The sequence below is a fragment of the Procambarus clarkii genome, chromosome 28, assembly GCF_040958095.1.
Source record: "Procambarus clarkii isolate CNS0578487 chromosome 28, FALCON_Pclarkii_2.0, whole genome shotgun sequence".
Lineage (NCBI taxonomy): Eukaryota > Metazoa > Arthropoda > Malacostraca > Decapoda > Cambaridae > Procambarus > Procambarus clarkii.
Window position 1 is genome coordinate 35,346,979 of NC_091177.1, and position 21,743 is coordinate 35,368,721.

The following is a 21,743-nucleotide window of genomic DNA, read 5'->3' on the forward strand; positions in this document are numbered from 1 at the left end:
CAGATTTGAACGCCTTCCTTTTGGACTGTGTAATGCCCGGCCACCTTCCAGCGAGCTGTCAACTGCGTCATCCATGGCCTAGATCACACCTACGCCTACTTGGATGACATCGTTGTGGCAACCGACACCTGGAACGAACATCTGCTCCAGCTGCAACGATTGTTCTCCAGGCTCCTGACAGCTGACCTTACCATCAGCTTGGGCAAGTCCACCTTTGCTAAAGGTAAAGTGCGTTATCATGTTCATGTTATAGAAAGTGGCAGCCTAGCTCCTTTAGCGATTCATACACAAGCCATTCAGCATTACCCACACCGTGCAACCAGGAAGCAGCTCCTGCGCTTCCTTGGCCTTGCTTCTTACTATCGTAGGTTTGTGAAAAATTTCAGTACGGTAGCGACACCATTGATTAACCTGACCAGCCCCAAGCAACGGTATCATTGGACCATTCAACAGACCGTTCCCTTTGAACAACTAAAATCTCTGCTATGTTCTAATCCCATTCTCGCCTCTCCAGATATTACGAAGCCCTTCACATCAATGTCGACGCAAGTGGCACCGGCATCGGGGGCGTTCTAATGCAACAACGTGGCGAAGAGGTTCTTCCTGTCAGCTACTGCAGCTACAAGTTGAAGTCTCACCAGAAGAACTATAGCACCATAGAAAAGGAACTCCTCTTCATCGTCCTGAACCTGCAACATTTCAAACCTTATCTACAGGGTAATCTGTCTATTACCATCTACTCAGACCACAATCCCCTACGATTTCTGCAACAAGCCCAATTCAGCAATCAACGTCTTCTACACTAGGCTCTGTATCTGCAGAACTTTAACCTGGAGATCTTCTTCATTAAGGGCGCAGATAACATCATAGCAGACGCCCTCTCCATAGTCTACGAGGTAGAGGCAGCAACTCCTACCACTCTACCGTCTAATGAAGTAACTTAACCCGTAAGAGCAGGCTTCGGGGGAGAGCTGTGACAGTAATCTCTTTCAAGAGAGATTTAGCCTGCCCTTTCCTACATCTCGTTACTTCTTTACGTCTGCAACATCAAGATACCACATTCAAGAATATTACAGAATTGGAATAACAGACGTCTCTACAGGGAGGTACACTCACTCCACCCCCCCTCTCCTCGCTGTCGCCGCACCACCCTAGTCGATCACCAAACTACCTCTTCAAGCTAACTCTCTTCCCATTGGTGAATAAGTGACTTCACGCGACTCCAGCACCATCTGCTCGCCTATATATAGGCTTGCACGAACAGTTGGCCTCAGAATATTCTTTGTGCTCTAGAGCTGACGCTTCTATCTAAGCATACTTCCCGTATACTAAGTGGAGGTTTCAGCCAGCCAATATTCTCAGCACCATTTACATTTTTTTTGTCTTGCTAATTGTAGAGTAACGTAACATTATTTTATTTTATATTGTGTTTTTGTCTTTGTTTTGATCAGCACTGTACATAGCCAAGAGATTATCTTTATTTTGTTTCTGTTTATTTAAAGTAAATTTAAGTTTCATTACTTATAAGATTTGTTTTGCGTGTTTTTTCCCTCTCACTTTACCACAGGATGGCAACCACCAAGCAGTCAACATTTATTTTTCTCTTTTTTTTCTAATGTGATTGGCATTTCCACCAGACATAGAGAAGATTGCCTTAACACCTACATTTCTCGTCACAAATCAATATTGTAATTTTTTTTGTGCAATGACATTTTCAAATAAAGTTGGATAAATATTCACATATACCAAAAGAATAGGGGGTGGTAGGAGAAGAAAATATCAAAGTATTCAGTGAGGATCCACAAGGTCTTCTTTGAGTACTCTTTATTTTCTTCTCCGAGGCTATGTGTCCCTACACTTGCACCAGAGGTGGTACCTCTTCTAGGTTTATATATATATATATATATATACTGTCGTACCTAGTAGCAAAAACGCACTTCTTAGCCTACTATGCAAGGCCCGATTTGCCTAATAAGCCAAGTTTTCATGAAATAATGTTTTTTCGACTACCTAACCTAACTTTTTCGGCTACCTAACCTATGAAGATAGGTTAGGTTAGGTAGGGTTGGTTAGGTTCGGTCATATATCTACGTTAATTTTAACTCCAATAACAAAAAAATTGACCTCATACATAATGAAATGAGTAGCTTTATCATTTCATAAGAAAAAAATTAGAGAAAATATATTAATTCAGGAAAACTTGGCTTATTAGGCAAATCGGGCCTTGCATAGTTGGCTGAGAAGTGCGTTCTGGCTACTAGGTACGACATTATATATATATATATATATATATATATATATATATATATATATATGTGTGCGTGTGAGATGTTTGATCTTATCTACAGGTATAGGTACGTGGTCCCAACTGATGGAACATTTGGCTCCAAGCAGGATGATGGAACGTGGTCCGGAATGGTCGGGATGGTGAGCAGGGAGGTGAGCAGGGCGAGACACCAAGTAAGAAGACCAGTTCTGGCATGCATACTGGTGTACCATAACCATCCTTATCCAAACAATAAACACTGGCATTTTACTGCCTGGAAAATACTAGAAATCTACAGATTCCGTTATCCTTGAAGCTGTAGCAACTACCCTACCCGTGCTTGTTTGGTTGTGGCCTGCATTTTCAGTATTTTGTATCATTTATAATACATAAATTACGTTATACACAGGTGTCTGCTTATTATTCACCCAGACATATGCCCCAATAAATTTCTTGATAGAGTTATCTTTAAACGATTTTCAACAATTAAAAATCAAAAAGAAGCTATTTGTATTTAGTAAACTACCACAGTTCAGTCTATAGAGAAGTAAACTACAATTCAGTACACTTGAACATCAGCTCCCTTAGTAAAATGCAAAACAATAAGGCTGTAGATGGTCTCGTTCCAAGCATTAGGAAGCCAAGCCTCTATGATTGAAGCTACTGTCTTCAATCGTGAACACTGACTAACATCATCCAGTGTATGATGTTAATAAACATCATTACATGTACTCTCTCCGATATGTAGGCCCATAAGAAATATAAGGGATATCCTGGGAGCGTGAAGGCCATGAAATTGGGCCATCTCGCCTACACCAACGAGTAGGAAATTTTTAATAGAGGAATCAGTGCACTTTTAATCCGCAGTGTAGCCGTGTCCCATGGTGATGAGAACCCCATGAGTTTCATGTTCTCAAGCTAAGGTGTAGATTATTGTTCAAGCATATCTAGGTAATTTGTAGCCTCTACAGTTTTCATACAAAGAAATAGATCCAAGCCCACGGCTATGGGAGAGAGTATAGTCCTTTCTTCCAGCTCCTTTCAATTGTAGTATACTTTTTTTTTTTACTTCAGCCATCGCCTGGGTGATTGCTTTGCTGGAGATGATATCTGATATTTTCTTTAAAAAACGTATCTGGGCAGTAATTTTTTATTTTTTTTTATTTTTACATGCAAGCATGCGTATAATGTACAATAAAAACAGAACAAATATAACAGAGAACAAAAGTACAAAGCACACACATGAACAATGACAAAGGAACAAATCAAGAGAAGACCAGCCAGAAGGGCTGACCACAAAACAAAAAATGCATATACAAACATAACACAAATATAAACACAGCGTAATACAAACATAAGGGAAACAGAGAGGCGAGAAACATACAAAACAAGTCTGCTAACACCTCAAACACATAATGCACACATAACAAAGAGCACACCCTAACAGCCTGAAGGGCACACAATATGACAAGCGCACACGACATCCACAACCGAACACACAATAGCCATACAAGAAAACCCACAAGACAAACCGGAGCACGCAGGAACCGGGAAACAATACCCACCCCACCCACTCACATACACACCCCACAACCAGGCAACACAAAATACACAGAAATCACTTGCGAGGAACCTCGTGAGAAATGTACTTCTCCGGGAAAAGATCATGAGGATATTTCGCCTTGTAATCTTCCCAGACTAGATCTTCAAGGTCGGTAGGGTTTTCGACCCCCCGCGCTCGAGCGGGTATCATAAACTCAGGAACATCTATATCTGGCGGCATCGGCCAATGCCTAAGGTCACTGACGCAAGTCGCATAACGAGGCTGGGGAGCGCCAACCACGCCCTTCGAGGAAGCAGATGACACCGGAGAAGTGGACGAGGGTCGCCGAGCCTGCCACGCCTTCGTCATCGGAGCAGGTGTCGGACGCTGAGACGATAGCACTTCCACGGATACCGCAGGAGACACGGAAGGGACTGCAGGAAACGGAAGAGGCGGCAAGACCGCTGCCGAGGAAACGGGTAACGAGGAAGGGGCCACAGAACATCCAGAGCGAGCATCCTTTCTCAACATCACCACCAGGCCACCCCGCTCACCACCAACCACAGCAGGGGGAACCACCGCCCACGAAGAACCGGAGCCATCCGACGCAGGCAACGCACCTGAAGCAGGACCCTCGGACACCGGACCAGAGGTTGAGGCCGAAACGCCGGCACCGGCATCCTCAGGCAAGTGTACCTCCGCCACCACCGTAGTGTGCACCACATCCGGAGCCACGCCACCGTCAACGGAAGAACGACACTCGTCGAATTCGCCAACATCAGCCCACGCAGAAGAACGCCGGGAACGCTTAGGCTCGGGCCGCACATCATCAGACCCGGAGGCAGACTCAGCGACCCGCGCAGCACCAACCGAGCGAACCGACGCACGCCGCAGCACGGCAGCCTCCTCAACCACACGGGGCACCAGGCCAGGCACAGGAGGGAATGCCGGAACCACCTCAGCTCCCAGCACAGCCGGAACAGACGGCGAGGGCGCAGGGACCGGGACAGACACAGCAGAGGAAGAACTGGAAGACGAGGGGTCTGAGCAAACGGCAGGCGGAAGAGGCTCAGGGACACCAGCTGGAGCACTAGGCGAGGACCCAACCTCCGGAGGAGATGCGGCAACAACAGGGGGCGCAACAGGCGGAGCAACAGCTGCTACAGAGGGCACCTCCTCAGCCGAAGAGACGTCCATACCCACCGAATCATCCCCCACAGGAAGGGGCGGAAAATCCTCCTCACTGAAGAGATTCACCGGTGCAACAGCAGGCGCAGAACAGTCAGCAGCCTGATGGCCCAAAAGACCACAACGATAACACGTCCGCGGCTGACGGGCGTAAAACACCCGAACGTTGTACCCCATAAGGCGCACAGAGGACGGAATATCCGCCCGGAGTCTCATGCCCAGGGTGCGAATGTTAGACCTCACACCCTTAAGAGGACTAGAAGACACCACGTTCACTCTCACACTAACAACTGCGCCAAATCGGCCAAAATACCGCCGTAGCAGAGCCTCTGGAAACTCCAAGGGAGCCCCATGCACACTGATGTAAGTAAGTGCACCACTTCTATCCGAGAGGGTGACAGTGCCCGCACCATCCGGCAGGGGCAGTGTCCGCCCCTCGTATCGCCGGAGAAAATCGCGATACGCCACCTCCTCTGCAAACTTCACAATTGCCCTACGGGCCGTTACCAACTCGACCCCATAAATCGCAAACACAGGGACAGAGAGCATTTCACAAGCCAGGGCAATCTCCGGGTAACCAGCCCGCACAGAGAACTCTAGTCCCACAGACTGAGCCCGGACGACTGGGGGTAGAGGGACCCCCATCGTAACGCCACGTCAGCACAGGCGAGCAGAGACACACCCGCCCCCAACCAGCCGAAACGGGCAAACAACACCAAACTGCTGGAGCACCGATGCAACACGTCCGCCCCTTACCGAAGCTAGGGCCAGACTCTCTGGGCAGTAATTGCAGATTTACAATCCCACAGCCACAACACTAACGATGCATTGTCCGTCACTGTTGTTATTGTGCCCGTAATGGCTAGTTTGCGGCATAAAGAAGTCATGAATTGTGTTATTAGTTTTCATAAACCGCTATAAAAACTCTTTTAACAATTAATTTATTTTAGTTTCTAATTTGCTGAATAATTTGTGGACAACCCTGCATGAAAAGATTAATAAGCCAATTATTTAGTGGAGTACGTTTAAGTATAAGTATGAATTTTGGAGCATCTGAGCCAAGTAACCTTTTGTTGGAACCTTATATACCAAAGCCCTTTCCTTATGAGCTAATGTGGCATGCTTCAGATTTAATGTAAGAAAAAATTCTTTACTTATTTATGAAGGAGTGAGTTAAAGTGCCTTAATGTTAAGTTACAAACATTATTAATTTAAAATGTTCTATATTGTGTAGAATAATATAACAAAATTAAACTGTTTACATAGCTCATTGTAAAGTGAATTAAGGGAGGATTCTCTATACGCAGGAAGCAGACATCGCCATTGGACCGTTTGGTTTGACTGAGAGCCGCACGGAAGTAGTGGACTTTACTTGGCCAATCACCATACAGTATTCCGTGATCATTGGTGCTCGAGGACAGCCGGTGATAGATCCTTGGGGCTTCGTGGTGCCCCTTGAGCCCATGGTGTGGGTGGCCATCCTGACGACACTGTTGATGGTGTCTGTAATGATGGTGCTGGCGTCGTTATGTTCCTCAATCAGGACTGATATAGTGCACACCTGGGAGAAGGACACTTTTGACTTGAGTCGAATATTATTACAACAAGGTTAGTGAAATATGCTTTACATGTGCATTTTTGTAGCTAATTAAGTTTTATTAAACTAATTAGACTTAGGTTCTGGCAGCAATCCAACCTACCTTCATCCATTTGCACTAATTAATAACAGTTTTAAATATTACATAATTCAGTTTAATATTTTCGAAAATAATTAAAACATTTAATCCGCCAATACATTTGCATTTGTAGTTTGGATGTCGGCTGAACACAATGTTTTTTTCATTAAACATGTCTTATAAAAGGGGGCAATCAAATACTCAACAACATCAAATATATATATATGCTTATGTTGGTGTTCTCGCTTCAATAGTGAGTAGTAGTGAATGTCACGTTTATGACTGGCCGAGCTGGAATATATGTATGGTTCTAAACATGTTAATTCTGTTGATCATAATACTTCAGCTCTTGCTTGGAGTTCTTTAAAACTTAGTAGTTCTGTCGTCCTGTCAAGTGTGTGTGTGAATCTTTGTATCCTAAAAATAAGCATAGATTGTTTTAACGTTTTTTTAACTTAAAAATAATATTACTATTATTTTTACATTACAGCGACGTAACATTACGATACGTTGAAGCTGACTTTTATAAAAAATTTATTTTAATTGTTATAACTCAAAAAAGAATCTTTAAATCATGGTTTGAATGGGAAAAAGCTTCAAATATTTTAAGAAATATCAGTTTCTGAATATTATTTTTATTTAATAGTAAACTATTGGCAAATAATTGGTGCACCAATTCTGCTCTGATGTACGAGATCACCGTGGAAAGGTCCCATAAGTACCTTATACTGAGCCGGTCGGCCGAGCGGACAGCACGCTGGACTTGTGATCCTCTGGTCCTGGGTTCGATCCCAGGCGCCGGCGAGAAACAATGGGCAGAGTTTCTTTCACCCTATGCCCCTGTTTCCTAGCAGTAAAATAGGTACCTGGGTGTTAGTCAGCTCTCACGGGCTGCTTCCTGGGGGTGGAGGCCTGGTCGAGGACCGGGCCGCGGGGACACTAAAAAGCCCTGAAATCATCTCAAGATAACTGATTTTTTCTTTATATTTTTAAGAAAGTTTGAAGACATAATTATCCCAGAGTTTATGACTGCTTTTTTGAAAGAATTTAAAGATTTCAAATAATTTAAGACAATTGTTTTGCTTTTAGTAGCAGGATTCATTTCTTGGTTTAAAAGATAGATCATATTTAAACATGTTTCTTGTTTGAATTCTAAACATTTATATTGTATGCATAATAATTTTAAGACCAATTCTAAAATAGTACTTCTTAATTCATTAATTTATTTTATTTATTTATTTATGCATATACAAGAATGTACATAAGGAATGTGAGGATACAAATATGGTAATTACAGTCTTGTAAAGCCACTAGCACGCGCAGCGTTTCGGGCAGGTCCTTAATCTAAGAAAATTTTAAGGAGGTAAATACTTGCAAAATTATAGACAAAAAATGATAACAGATTACATGAAATGAAAAAAAAGATGAGAGAAAATTGTAGGTACAGTATATTAAAGCACATAGGTAGCTAAGATTGATTGCAATGACAGCTTGAATGGTAGTTGACAAAAAAATTGGTAGGCATAATACAGCAGAAACAATATAAGATTGGTTGCAATGACAGCTTGAATGGTAGTTGACAAAAATTGGTAGTCACAATACAGCATATGGCTAGCACATAAAAGAAGACAGCAATGAACACAATGATAAGGTTGTTTGAAATTACATAAAAATTAGGAGATTGGGTAACACTAGGTACAGAGCAAATTTAAAGCTCAGTGTAGGAAAACTAAGAAGATGAAGTTAGGTACTTTTTGGTTTTGCTTTTAAATAAGGCAAAAGTTTTACAGTTTTTCAATTCACTAGGGAGTGAGTTCCATAAACTAGGTCCCTTAATTTGCATAGAGTGTTTACACAGATTAAGTTTGACCCTGGGGATATCAAAGATATATTTATTTCTGGTGTGGTGATAATGGGTCCTGTTACATCTGTCCAGGGAGAGTTTCAGAGCATGGTTTGCATTTAAGAACAGGGTTTTGTAAATGTAGTTGACACAAGAGAATGTGTGGAGGGAGTTAATATTTAGCAAGTTTAGGGATTTAAACAAGGGAGCTGAGTGTTGTCTGAAAGCTGAGTTAGTTATCATTCTGATAGCAGATTTTTGCTGTGTGATGATGGGCTTAAGGTGGTTTGCAGTGGTAGACCCCCATGCACAGATACCATAATTAAGATAGGGGTAAATTAGTGCATAATATAGTGAGAGGAGAGCAGAGTTAGGAACATAATATCTGATTTTGGAGAGTATACCAACTGTCTTAGAGACTTTCTTAGTTATGTGTTGAATGTGGGTGCTGAAGTTGAGTCTCTTGTCTAGGAATAGGCCAAGAAACTTGCCATCATCTTTATTACTGATGTTAATGTTGTCTATCTGCAGCTGAATTGCATTTGATGATTTGCCTCCAAATAAGATGTAGTAAGTCTTTTCGATGTTTAATGTTAGTTTGTTCGTTGACATCCATAAGTGGACTTTTTTTAATTCATTATTCACAACATTATTTAGTGTATGTGGGTTGAGGTTTGAATAGATAAGAGTAGTATCGTCAGCAAACAGTATAGGTTTGAGAATAATAGAGACATTAGGCAGATCGTTTATATATATAAGAAATAGAAGAGGTCCTAAGATGCTGCCCTGTGGCACTCCAACGGTAATTGGTAGAGTGGACGAAGTTGTATCATTGATGGTTACATATTGGTGTCTGTCACTAAGATAGGATCGGATGTAGTCAAGGGCAAGGCCTCGGATTCCATAATGCTGGAGTTTAAGTAAGAGGTAGTTGTGATTAACAGTATCAAAGGCTTTTCTTAGGTCAATGAAGAGTCCAATCGGAAACTCATTTTTGTCAAGGGCTGAGTAGATAACGTCAAGGAGACTAATGATTGCATCGTTGGTGCTCTTTTGGGACCGGAAGCCAAACTGGCAGGGGCTGAGTATGTCGAATTTTACGAGGTAGGAATAGAGCTGTTTGTAAATAATTTTTTCAAATATTTTTGATAGGATGGGTAGATTTGATATTGGTCTATAATTGTTTATGTCCGCCGGATTGCCTCCTTTATGGACTGGCGTTACTCTTGCTTTTTTGAGGATATCAGGGAAGGTGTGACACTCTATAGATTTATTGAACAGTAGTGCTATGGGTGGGGCAAGGGCATGGGAGGCTCTCTTGTACACAATGGACGGAATTTCACTGGTGTTCCCTGCCTTGGTTTTTAGAGAGTGTATGATGGACACAACATCTGCCGGGCTGATTGGTGAAAGGAGAAGAGAGTTTGGATAGCTGCCTGAGAGATATGTGTTAATATGTGTCTGAGTCTGTGGGATTTTACTGGCAAGATTAGCACCAACCGATGAAAAGAAACTATTAAATTCATTTGCCATTTCTAAATCAGTTGACGGTATATCCCCATCCTTGTAGAGTTTTATTTGGTTATGTGAGTGTTGCTTAGTTCCTAGGATACTAGAGATAGTTTTCCAAGTGTTTTTCATGTTGCCTTTTGCTTCATTGAATCTATTCACATAATATGCAAGTTTTGCCTTTCTTATGATACTGGTAAGCATTGATGAGTACCTTTTAGCTACTTCCTTTGAAACTAGGCCAATCCTAACTTTCTTTTCATATTCATGTTTCTTGTTGATTGAGTTGAGAATGCCACTTGTGAGCCATGGATTGTTTAATCTTTTGTCAGTTACTTGCTTTGTAAGAAGGGGACAATGAAGGTTGTAGAGGCTTAGAGTTTTGGAGAGGAAGAGGTTAGCTAATGAATTTATATCATGGGTATTATTGAATTCAGAATCCCAGTTAATATTGTGAAGTGCCTCTGTAAGATTGTCTAAAGCTGATTCACTGTGTAGCCTAAATGAAAGTTTCTTGCTTTTTGGTGGTGTTATGTCCATGTTCGCTATGAGAAAGGTAGGATAGTGGTCAGTTGTTCTGTCGTAGATTATACCAGATACAAGGGGAGCTGTTATGTTTGTCCATATGTGGTCCAAGGTAGTGGCTGATGTTTGAGTGACTCGGGTAGGTTTAGTGATAGTGGGGATTAGCATACAGGAGTTCATGCTGTTAAGGAAATAGTCAACTTGAGAGCAATTTTGTTGACCCAGGTCAATATTAAAGTCTCCTCCCAGAATGATGTGGTTTTTGTTGAGATTGTTGTTTATAATAAGATTCCTTAGGTTGTCTGAGAAAGAAGCTATGTTAGTATTAGGAAATCTATAGATGGCTCCAATAGTCAAAGAGGATTTAAGGGATTTAATTGTAAACTGAGCAAAAGTATATTCACAGTAGTCATCTCTGTCACTAATAACACTGTTGCAGATAAATGTATCTCGGTAATATATAGCTGTGCCACCACCTTTTTTATTAGGCCTACAGTTATGAATGGCTTTATAACCAGCTAAGTTGTAGAGTTGGGTATAGTCTTTATTTAGCCAAGTTTCTGTTAAAATAATGAACGATAGGTTAGTACCTAGTGCTGTGAGTAGTGCATTTAAATCGTCAAAATGTTTACCAAGTGATCTAACATTTTGGTTATAAACTGATAGACAGGTGCTATTTTGGAGTTTGTTTTTAGCCTGGTGTGCTGTGAAATACTTACAATAATGATGATCAATGTGCTGGTTGGTATAGATATGAGACAGAAGATTTTGATCAGGATCAATATCAGTGTGCATAGAGATGCAGAGGGATCACGATACAAGATACACGATAAAGCAAAACACAAGAATAAGAGCAGATACAATAAAATAGTAACAATTTAGAAGTAAAATAAAGATCCAATAGATAGCCAGGGAGGACACAGAAGTTACATAAAATAAAACACAAAAAATCAGTAGAGACTGACAATATAAATGTAAAATAAAAAATAATAAGAAAAATAATAATCATAAAAAAAATGATCTTGAAGATAATTAGCTTAGTAATGGTTAATTAACAGGGTAATAAAAAGCCCTAGGTTTAGTGACAAGGGGATTAACTAAGAACAAATAATTAAGAGTATAAAACAGGCAAAGATGACAAACAAAAAATAAAGTAAAAATAAAAATAAAAATAAAAATAAACACCTTTGGAAAGGAAAGGCAGAGCTTAAGTACACTTTGGTTGTATGTGAGACTACAAATTATGTTCTGGTTATTCAGCTGATATCCCACAGTCATCCAGGAAAGAAGTGAGGTGTGCTTCAGTGGTTATGACATAAGTTTTTCCAGAGTCAGTCTTCCTAGCTATTATTTTACCATCGCGCACAAAACAATGTTTAATAGCAGTGGATCTATTGCGAATTCCACGTAGTTTAAATAAGAGATTTTGTCTGAATCTGGTAAGACATTCGTTCACATAAACCTTGGATTTCATAGCGACTGCAGCAGTGATAAGGTCTGACTTGCGGGAGCAGCTATCTAACTTCACGCGTATCCTTCTGTTGTTTGCACCAGATGATTTGGTACCCACTCTATAAGCTGACTTAATGTCTCTTGCTTCGATTGAATAATTCAACTTAGCACGCAATTCCTGGATCACGATGGCAGTACAGTCTTCTCTGTCAGTTTCATGGGGAAAATCCTGTGATGAGATGATGACAGAATCAAGGAGCTTAAGTTGGTCTGATTCGTCTTGGGTTACAGTGTGTTGCTGTTGTAGGGAGTTAAAGTGGTTCTCTAACTTTTGTAACATCTCTTCTTGCTTCTTAGAGGTTTCTGCTGGTTTAAAGTTAGTAACCGAAGTCTGAAGAGAGCTTAATTCATGTTCAAGGTGGCCGACTCTGGCAGATAGATCTTGGTTAGCCTTGTGCATTGCCAAAGCATCACTCTGAAGCTTCATTATCAGGTCCGACTGCTCTCGGATTATAGACTTTTGGTCATCATGTATTTGAGTCAATAATCTGAGCCATGGATTATCAGCGGGACGCTTAAGGTCAGTACATGGGGAGGCAGCTCGTTTAAGTTGCTCCATATGGTTACATAACTGTTGTAAGGCTCGAGTCAGTGACGACACTTCAATCAGCTGGGAAGGTTTGTTATTGTTGACGCAGGGAGGGTCGGTACTCCCCCCGGTAGCCCCTAAGGGGGAGACAGCCGCATTATTCCTGTTGCTAGCTTGGCTGGTTGGGTTCATCCTGATAGGTGTGCTATCATTCTTTACGGCCTTGCCGAGCTTAGAATTGTTTGGCATGGTAGCAGCAGAGATGTATGCAGCAGATGGGGTAGACTTGTTGATATGGCAGCAGCAAACGTCAGGTTAGCTTCCTCCAGGGAGCAACACTAAAGAGGTCGAGATGAGGTAGTAGGTTAGGTTTTGTCGAATATTTCGGTCACATTTAGGTCACTGGGTACTTAGCTGCCTTCTGGGGTTGTTACATCATGTTAGGGATGTTGTGGGCTCAAGGAGCAGCTGATAAAGTTGGAGGGGCAGCAGGGTCGTCAGGAGCGGATGAGCGTTCGAGCGTAAACTCGCTAATTTAATAAAAGGTGGTCAATTCCCAAATCAGTTTACCGTAAACTAACTTTCACTAAATTTTTAAAACTTTTTAAGTCTTTTTTCTAAGCTATTTAAGATTAATTCATAAATAATTAATAAATTGACCTCTCAGTCATTGCACATGCTGTAAGTTACTTTATATTTAATAATATTTCTTGCATAAATCTTTAAACATAATGACTTTTTTTCAGAAAAAAACAATGTATATTCACTAATGTAAAATTTTTCCTAATTGTTAAAAGCCTTTAGTCCCTGAAGATACTGTCTATATATCTTTTGCTGATTTTGTAACGTGCATTATTATATTCTGAGACATACCTTATGTATCCTCAGTCGAGTTTTCAGTATTTGTCAACCAATAATTACACTATTTGGTACCTGTTTAAAACATTGATCTATGATTTGGTACAATGTATCTTTTTAAATATCGTAGCTGTATTGCTCAAAATGTGTGGAATATCTCTCAATACCTTAAAGAACGAATTTGTGAATATATGGGTATCTGTTACCAAATAGGATAGATTTTTATGCAATTTACACCCACATCAACACGAGATCACTGTAAAGGTATCAGTCACCTTTTCTCTTACAGAGATTTATCTGTATTGACTTCCATATTAGTCACCAATATCAAGTAATAGACTGAAATTAATAGAATGAGATCTGAGATGAACGAGTCTTACACTCCTTTGTTTATTGAATAATTTCGACTTCTAACAAAATAATTTTTTTTTTACTTCTCAACTGCTTTTGTTTTTTATATTTTACCTGAATTTATCTGAGGGACACTGACACTAGTGGCCTATATGAGGACAAGAAGCAGGCGGCTTGTCGGCTAGGTCTCCGACAAGCCGACAATAATCCTCCCAGCCCTTGATAATGCTTTCAAGTTGGATTTTGAAATTCAACAGTCTTGGCATTTATGGGTAGGCGGTTCGAGGGGTTTATAACTCAGTTACTGAAAGGCATGTCCTGTTCTGAGTTCTACATTGTGGCTGGTCATTGTTTGAAACCGCTGTTCCTTGTTTGGTTTACATTAGACCTTTTGACGAAGATTCGGGATCAACATCCACCAAATCGTTCTGTATTTTAAAAGTTTTTATGAGATCTAGCCTGTCATGCCTATTTTCAGTGTTATTAGCCTTGTGGCCCTCGACAAATCCTGAAATGATAGATAACTTAGCCATGGAAAGATTTTTGTTGCCCAGTGTTGCACTTTCTGCAGATCAGCTATCTCTCTCTGAAGATGGGGTCTCTATGCTTGGATACAGTAATCCATATAGAGCCGCACCAGAGGTTTTTAAAATTGATTTACACAACTTCCTTTCCTTAAAATCAAATTTACGCTTTATTATTCCAAGGGTTTGGTTTGCGTTTTTGACTGCTGCTCGTACCTGCTGTGCAACTTTCAGTGAGGGTGGATTTCGACTCCAAGGTTCTTCTCATCAATATGCTGGAATAGAATGTTATTAATTTGTTACTGGTGGTGTGGGTTGCAATGCCCTAAGTGCTAGGTCTTGCATTTGTTAATTTTAAAAATCATTTGCCAGTCTTCTTACTATTTGTCTAGTTCATGTAGATCTCTTTGTAGAGCTGCACTATCATTATTATTTCATACTTAACTATATGTATTTGTGTCATCTGCTAATTTGATGATGTTGTTTGTAATATTGTCATCGATGTCATTGATGTAAAGGACAAAAATCTTTGATCCCAAAATGAACCCCTGAGGTACACCACTTACCACATTTCTCCAGTCATTTTCAAACCAATTTAGTATGACCCTTGATTTCGGGGCTTAGCGTCCCCGCGGCCCGGTCCTCGACCAGGGCCTCCTTTTTGTTACACACCCCCAGGAAGCAACCCGTAGCAGCTGTCTAACTCCCAGGTAACTAATTACTGCTAGGTGAACAGATGCATCAGGGTGAAAGAAACTTTACCCGTTAGATTCTGCCTCCACCTCGAACTCGGAACCTCAGGACTACAAATCCGAAGAGTTGTCCACTCAGCTGTCAGGCCCCGCTGTCCACTCTGCTGTTACCATTGTTTGAACTATTTTAGAATTCTACAACTTATTTCATGAGCTTGTAATTTCCTTGCCAGTCTTTCATGTAGTATCTTTTCTAAAGCTTATGCAAAGTCCATGTATACTGCATCCACCAGAAGTCCTTTCTCTAAGAAGGTGGTTACCATTGCCAAAAATTTGAGACGGTTTGTAATTTTTAGTGTATTATGTTTTTTAGTCTTTTCATTTACTTCGGTTTTTATAAACGATTGAGGTTTTTATTGCTGGTAAGCAAAGATTTTTATTTTTGCAATGTATGTTATGAAAAACAAATAATTAATACGTCTGTTCTCGTATACTGCTCTTCCTTAATATGATTAAAATTTTCAAGAAAAAATCGATCACAAATAAACATACGTATTTATATTATTTATAAAACAAGAACTATAAAGAATTTTTTTCATATATATGATGTTAATAACAAAAATATATAGGTGGTTTTAAGACTCATATTGGTAAGTTCACTCAAAAAAATTTCTGTTTACCATGAAACATAATGTAATACGTCCAGTTATTTAAATTTGTACTAAAGGGATCACAAAGTTATATAAATATATCCTATTTGTAACGGATTCACATATATTAAGAATATTTGCGTCTCAAATGGAAACAGCCAAGACAGAATAGGTTATGAGAGCTCTGATTCACATAATATACATCACTACTGTTGCAATACTATAATACCAATTCGAAAATCTTGGTCATGAAAGTTTTTACATTTATAATTGAGTTATTTTGTAAAAAATTATTGTACATTACTTACCTTACAGATAGTCATAATAAAAGCATATTATGTAACCATTATAATTATGTACTGTATAATCTGAATTTAGCTACAGAAGATATTTTTATTACAGGTCTATGTAAATCATTACAATAATGGCCGGAGTGTATAAGTGTTACAGCCAGACAAGTAACATAGAGTTTACCCCTAGAGCGATGAGACTAATATTAGCAAAACACTTATCTTAAAATTAGTTTTACGAAAAGACAGTTATCCACGAGAAACAAACTATATAAACCATGAAGGGAGTTATCAGGGGAAAGCGCCAAGCCATTATGACTATATAACACTTGGAAGGTGTCAGGATAAGTATTTGGGATGTAACGGGGGAAAGAAATGGTGCCCAACCACTTGGACGGTCGGGGATTTAACGCCGACTTGTATGAAGCGAGACCGTCGCTCTATCGTCCAGCCCAAATGATTGCACTATATACACATGAGATTATTGTAATTTGTACACCCTCAGCATTTAACAATAGTATACACTTCACACCTTAAATTACTGCTGTATAGTAAGCTGAACATGATTCATCTCTCCAGTGCTATACTGTAGGCTGAACGTACATCTTAGCGCTATACAGTAGACAGAACCTACATCTCACCCGTGCTATATCGGAGGTTGAACAGCTTACACCTCACCAGTGCTAAGCAGTAGGCCAAACCTCCATAGAGTCAAACAGAATGCAAAGAGTAACATCAAATCAAACAAAATTTAATTCAATCACAATGAAAAACTGTGTTTTCCAAGGCACAGTCCTAGCACCACTTTTTCTCTTGTTCGTATCAGATACAGACGAAATACAAGTCACAGCTTCGTGTCATCCTTTGCTGTCGATACAAATATCAGGGGAAAATCACTTCTGTAGAAGACATTGCATAATTACAAGCCGATGTCAATCAAATCTTCGATCAGGCAACAGTAAATACTTGATGACTTAGTAGCGATAAATTCCAAATATTTTGGTAATAAAAAACTTAATACAAAACACAATACTCAACCAGATCTCTACATAGGTTCAAAGGATGTGGGAATCGTAATATCACACGACCTAGGGCATAGTACGTATAGTAAAGCAAATATATCATAAGCCAACATACTGTATAGCACTAGTGAGGTAAGAAGTTCAGTCATATGTCCTATCATAAGCCAGAAATTATGATTGGATTAATTAATTAAAAGAACTTTCAAACCCAAAAATTCCAGAACAATGTTTCTAAAGTTCAATTCCCTTGTTTTGTTCGGCATTAACTACTGCTCGATACCTACCTTTCCTTTTCAGAGCAGGGGAGATTTCTGAAACAGAGAAATAGAGAAAGCATGCACACGATAAAGCATGTAAGTTAAAGGAGTGTTATCTTGAGGTTATCTTGAGTTGATTTTTGGGCTTAGCGTCCCTGCGGCCTGGTCCTCGACCAGGCCTCCTTTTGGTTACACACTCCCAGGAAGCAGCCCGTAGCAGCTGTCTAACTTCTGGGACCTATTTACTTCTAGGTGAACAGAGGCATCAGGATGAAAGAAACTCTGCCCATTTGTTTTCGCCTCAACTAAAAATCGAAACCGGAACCTCAGGACTACGAATCCACTCAGCTGTTAGGGCCCCAGTCAAAGGTGTTTTGTCAGGTGTCAAAACTCTCAGAACGTACTCTATACAGAGGAAACAGAAGAGGTGTCACATATACTGGCTGGAAGGCCAGGTTCAAAATTGGCACAATAAAGTAGCCACAGAAACAATATGGCAAAAATTGCAGAATAGATCCACTGAAGAGTAGAGGTGCCAAACAGAAGAGTAGAGGTAAGTCCGAGAACACTGCATGCATATTTGAGGTCAATGACTATCTAAAATTCTACCAACAAACAAACAAAAATCACTGCCTGATCAAAGTGGACGGGTTCCAGAACAAGTAATAACAGTTCCTGTGAGGGTTGCCGGACCTACTGTGTTGTAGTGGACACGTGGGCCTTCCGCCATTCCAAGCAACATCGTTTTCGACCAACTTATCACAAGTCAAGCTTTGCCCGAGGTCGGGATTGGGGAGTAGAAGAGCTTACAGAACTCTCTTGAAATAGATTCCTAATATCTAGCCTATGTTATGCAATGGGCTGAACACCTAACATCTCACTAGTGGAATACAATAAGCTATACACAGTTGACATATGACTGAACTTCTTACCTCACTAGTGCTATGCATTAGGTTGAACAATCATTAATGCTATACAGAATGTTGAATTATCCCTAGTGCTATACAGTAGGTTGAACAATCACCAAAGCTATACCGTAGGTTGAACTATCCCTTTTGCTATACAGTAGGTTGAACTATCACTAGAGCTATACAGTAGGTTGAACTATCACTAGAGCTATATATACAGAAGGTTGAACTATCACTAGTGCTATACAGAAGGTTGAACTATCCGTAGTGCTATACAGTAGGTTGAACTATCACTGGTGCGGCACAATAGGTTGAACTATTCCTAGTGTTATACAGTAGGCTGAACTATTCCTAGTGTTATACAGTAGGCTGAACTATTACTAACGCTATACAGCAGGTTGAACTATCACTAATGCTATACAGTAGGTTGAACTATCACTAGTATTATACAGTAGGTTGAACTATCACTAGTGCTATACAGTAGGTTGAACTATCACTAGTGATATTCAGTAGGTTGAACTATCACTAGTACTATACAGTAGGTTGAATTATCACTAGTACTATACAGTAGGTTGAATTATCACTAGTACTATACAGTAGGTTGAATTATCACTAGTACTATACAGTAGGTTGAATTATCACTAGTACTATACAGTAGGTTGAACTATCACTAGTACTATACAGTAGGTTGAACTATCACTAGTACTATACAGTAGGTTGAATTATCACTAGTACTATACAGTAGGTTGAATTATCACTAGTACTATACAGTAGGTTGAATTATCACTAGTACTATACAGTAGGTTGAATTATCACTAGTACTATACAGTAGGTTGAACTATCACTAGTACTATACAGTAGGTTGAACTATCACTAGTACTATACAGTAGGTTGAACTATCACTAGTGATATACAGTAGGTTGAACTATCACTGTGTTGAAAGTTTCCCTCACTTAATTACTAACCACTTGTACGATAAGAGGTAATTCTTGTACTAGACATTATAATTTCCTAACATTACTAACCAGTAGTGTAGTGAAATTAAAATAATTTATTTTAGTCGTAGTATCGCCCGATTTCTCCCTAGAATCATGGCTGTGTTGCGTCAGCCAGCCAACCTCAGGGATAATTTCCTCTTATTAATGGATCGAATTGTACCCAGCCTCATTTACCTTTCTTAATTAGGGATAATTGATTAATAATAGATTTACTTTCATTTAATAGTATATATGTTCGTTTACTGAAAGTAATTTATACAGTCTCGATCAGCAGTTCCGGTACATAAAACGCTAAACTTGATTTCCACTCTTAATCTCTTAATATTCTCGTGCGTTCCATCTTATTAATGGAATTGTACTCCAGAATATCCTTTAATATATTATAAAACCCGGTATTATGACGTAAATATTCGTCATCCACGTCTCCATTCTTTCGAAACGCTGTTTGAAATAATAAAATTATATCAGGAGTTCCAGCATAGGCGCGATTGTGCATACATCACTGGAAGGGGGAGGGAGCCTCACCATATTAACCAACTGATAGCAAGGTGTCATGAAGTGTCCTGGAGAAAAATCGATTTAATCTGCAAGCATCCATACTTCTACGATCGAGGGTGCAGCTTTCCCAACTTACGAACACCACGTTCGGTTGGGCAGTATACCGCATTTGTATTAAGATTGGCCATTTTATGTATTGTAATGTTGGTGCCCTGTCGTTACGTTGCAGGCGATATAAAAAACTCACATTAGTGCTGATCTTACACTCCAATTTCTTTAGAACATACGATTAACTGCGCGAATATAGTTTGGAGTGGAAATTGCATAAGATTTGCCTTTCAGCATGGGATTAACTGCGAGAGGGACAATTTTCTACCTGCATGCTCACGTGTTACTTGGGATAGCTGACTCAGACTCGAATAAATGGGTTGATGCTGCCGGATGTAATCTACGTTCATCTCTGGTAGATAAGCTGTTTCTGTCATATTTGTAGTTAGCTTATAGATTTGTCTTCTCACTAGAATTTAACCATTTGAATCATTTTTAAATTATTATAGGAAGTGTATTAACTTTTCATACCTTGAAGTGCATTAACTTCATATTATTTACCCCCCCCCCAAGTTATAGGGTGTAAGGATTTAGTTCTGAATTATTATTAATATTACAGTTCACTTCTTTAAATATATTTAATTATACTTAAGCATTTATTATTGGAGATCCATAACCCACTGGTTCATCACTAATGCTATTCAGTAGGTTGAACTATCACTAGAGCTATACAGTAGGTTGAACTATCACTAGAGCTATACAGTAGGTTGAACTATCACTATTGACTGAGCGGACAGCACGCTGGACGCGTTATCCTGTGGTCCCGGGTTCTATTCCGGACGCCAGCGAGAAACAATGGGCAGTTTCTTTCATCCTGATGCTCCTGTTACCTAGCAGTAAATACGTACCTGGGAGTTAGTCTGCTGTCACGTGCTGCTTCCTGGTGTGTGTGTGTGGTGTGAAAAATAATTAGTTAATAACAGTTGATTGACAGTTGAGAGGCGGGCCGAAAGAGCAGACCTCAAACCCCGCAAGCACAACTAAGTGAATACAGTAGGCTGAACTATCACTAGTGATATACAGTAAGCTGAACTATCCCTAGAGCAATACAGCAGGTTGAAGTATCACAAGCTCTATACAGTAGGTTGAACTATCCCTAGGCAATACAGTAGGTTGAACTATATCTAGTGCTGTACGAAATCCTGAACTCTAAACATTGCTTAGGCCGTGAGTGAGTATTTATTTATTTATTGGCTTCAATAAGATTGTTTTCAGAATGTTTAACTTTGGTCATAATCTAAATGAAGCCAACATTTGAGTCAAATACTTATCGTGCAGGAATGATAAGTATGTCCCTGCCTAAGAACCGCATTAGCTTTATTCACCTGGCTGAACTCCTTTAATTTCATCAGTGCTGTGCCGGAAACTGAACTTTTATGTCACTAGTGGTACACAGTTGACAGAGCTCCTTGCATCTCATAAGTGTTATACAATAGAGTAAACGCTATACCTCTCACCAGTCTGTACAGTAGACAGAACTGTTTTCATATAACCTGTGTTAAACAGTCGGCTGAACTCCATACGTTTCACTTCGTGAGCAAGATTAAAACTATCGCTCACTTAGTTTTCAACAACATTTATTTTCCTTTTTACAATATCAGTTTTCTTTCTTATCGTTGCATCTCCAGTTCAGCGGGCCGTTTTCTTGTTTAACCAGCCAGTGTCTAACTTTACCCGCAAGTCCCCCACAAGGCCGCCTAGTGACGTGCTGGGCTCGCTATTCCCTCACCCCGCTGGCGAGTGCCACACCCCACCAGTGAGGGCCTCACCCCACCAGTGAGTGCCACACCCCACCAGTGAGGGCCTCACCCCATCGGCGAGTGCCTCACCCCACTGACGAGGGTCTCACCCCACCGGCGAGTGCCACACCCCACCTGTGAGTGCCACACCCCACCGGCGAGTACCTCACCCCACCGACGAGGGCCTCACCCCACCGACGAGTGCCTCACCCAACCGACGAGGGCCTCACCCCACCAACGAGTGCCTCACCTCACCG

General features: G+C 40.3%; 1 protein-coding gene across 1 annotated transcript in view; it reads left to right on the forward strand.

The window, feature by feature from the left end:
- Positions 1-21,743, forward strand: part of LOC123755110 (glutamate receptor U1-like) — a 121,397-nt gene that overhangs the window by 71,050 nt on the left and 28,604 nt on the right. Inside the window, exons 8-10 of the mRNA XM_069332705.1 lie at positions 2,349-2,439; positions 6,305-6,605; positions 7,679-7,694. Coding sequence (XP_069188806.1) covers positions 2,349-2,439; positions 6,305-6,605; positions 7,679-7,694 — 408 coding nt within the window. The remainder of the gene's footprint in view (positions 1-2,348; positions 2,440-6,304; positions 6,606-7,678; positions 7,695-21,743) is intronic.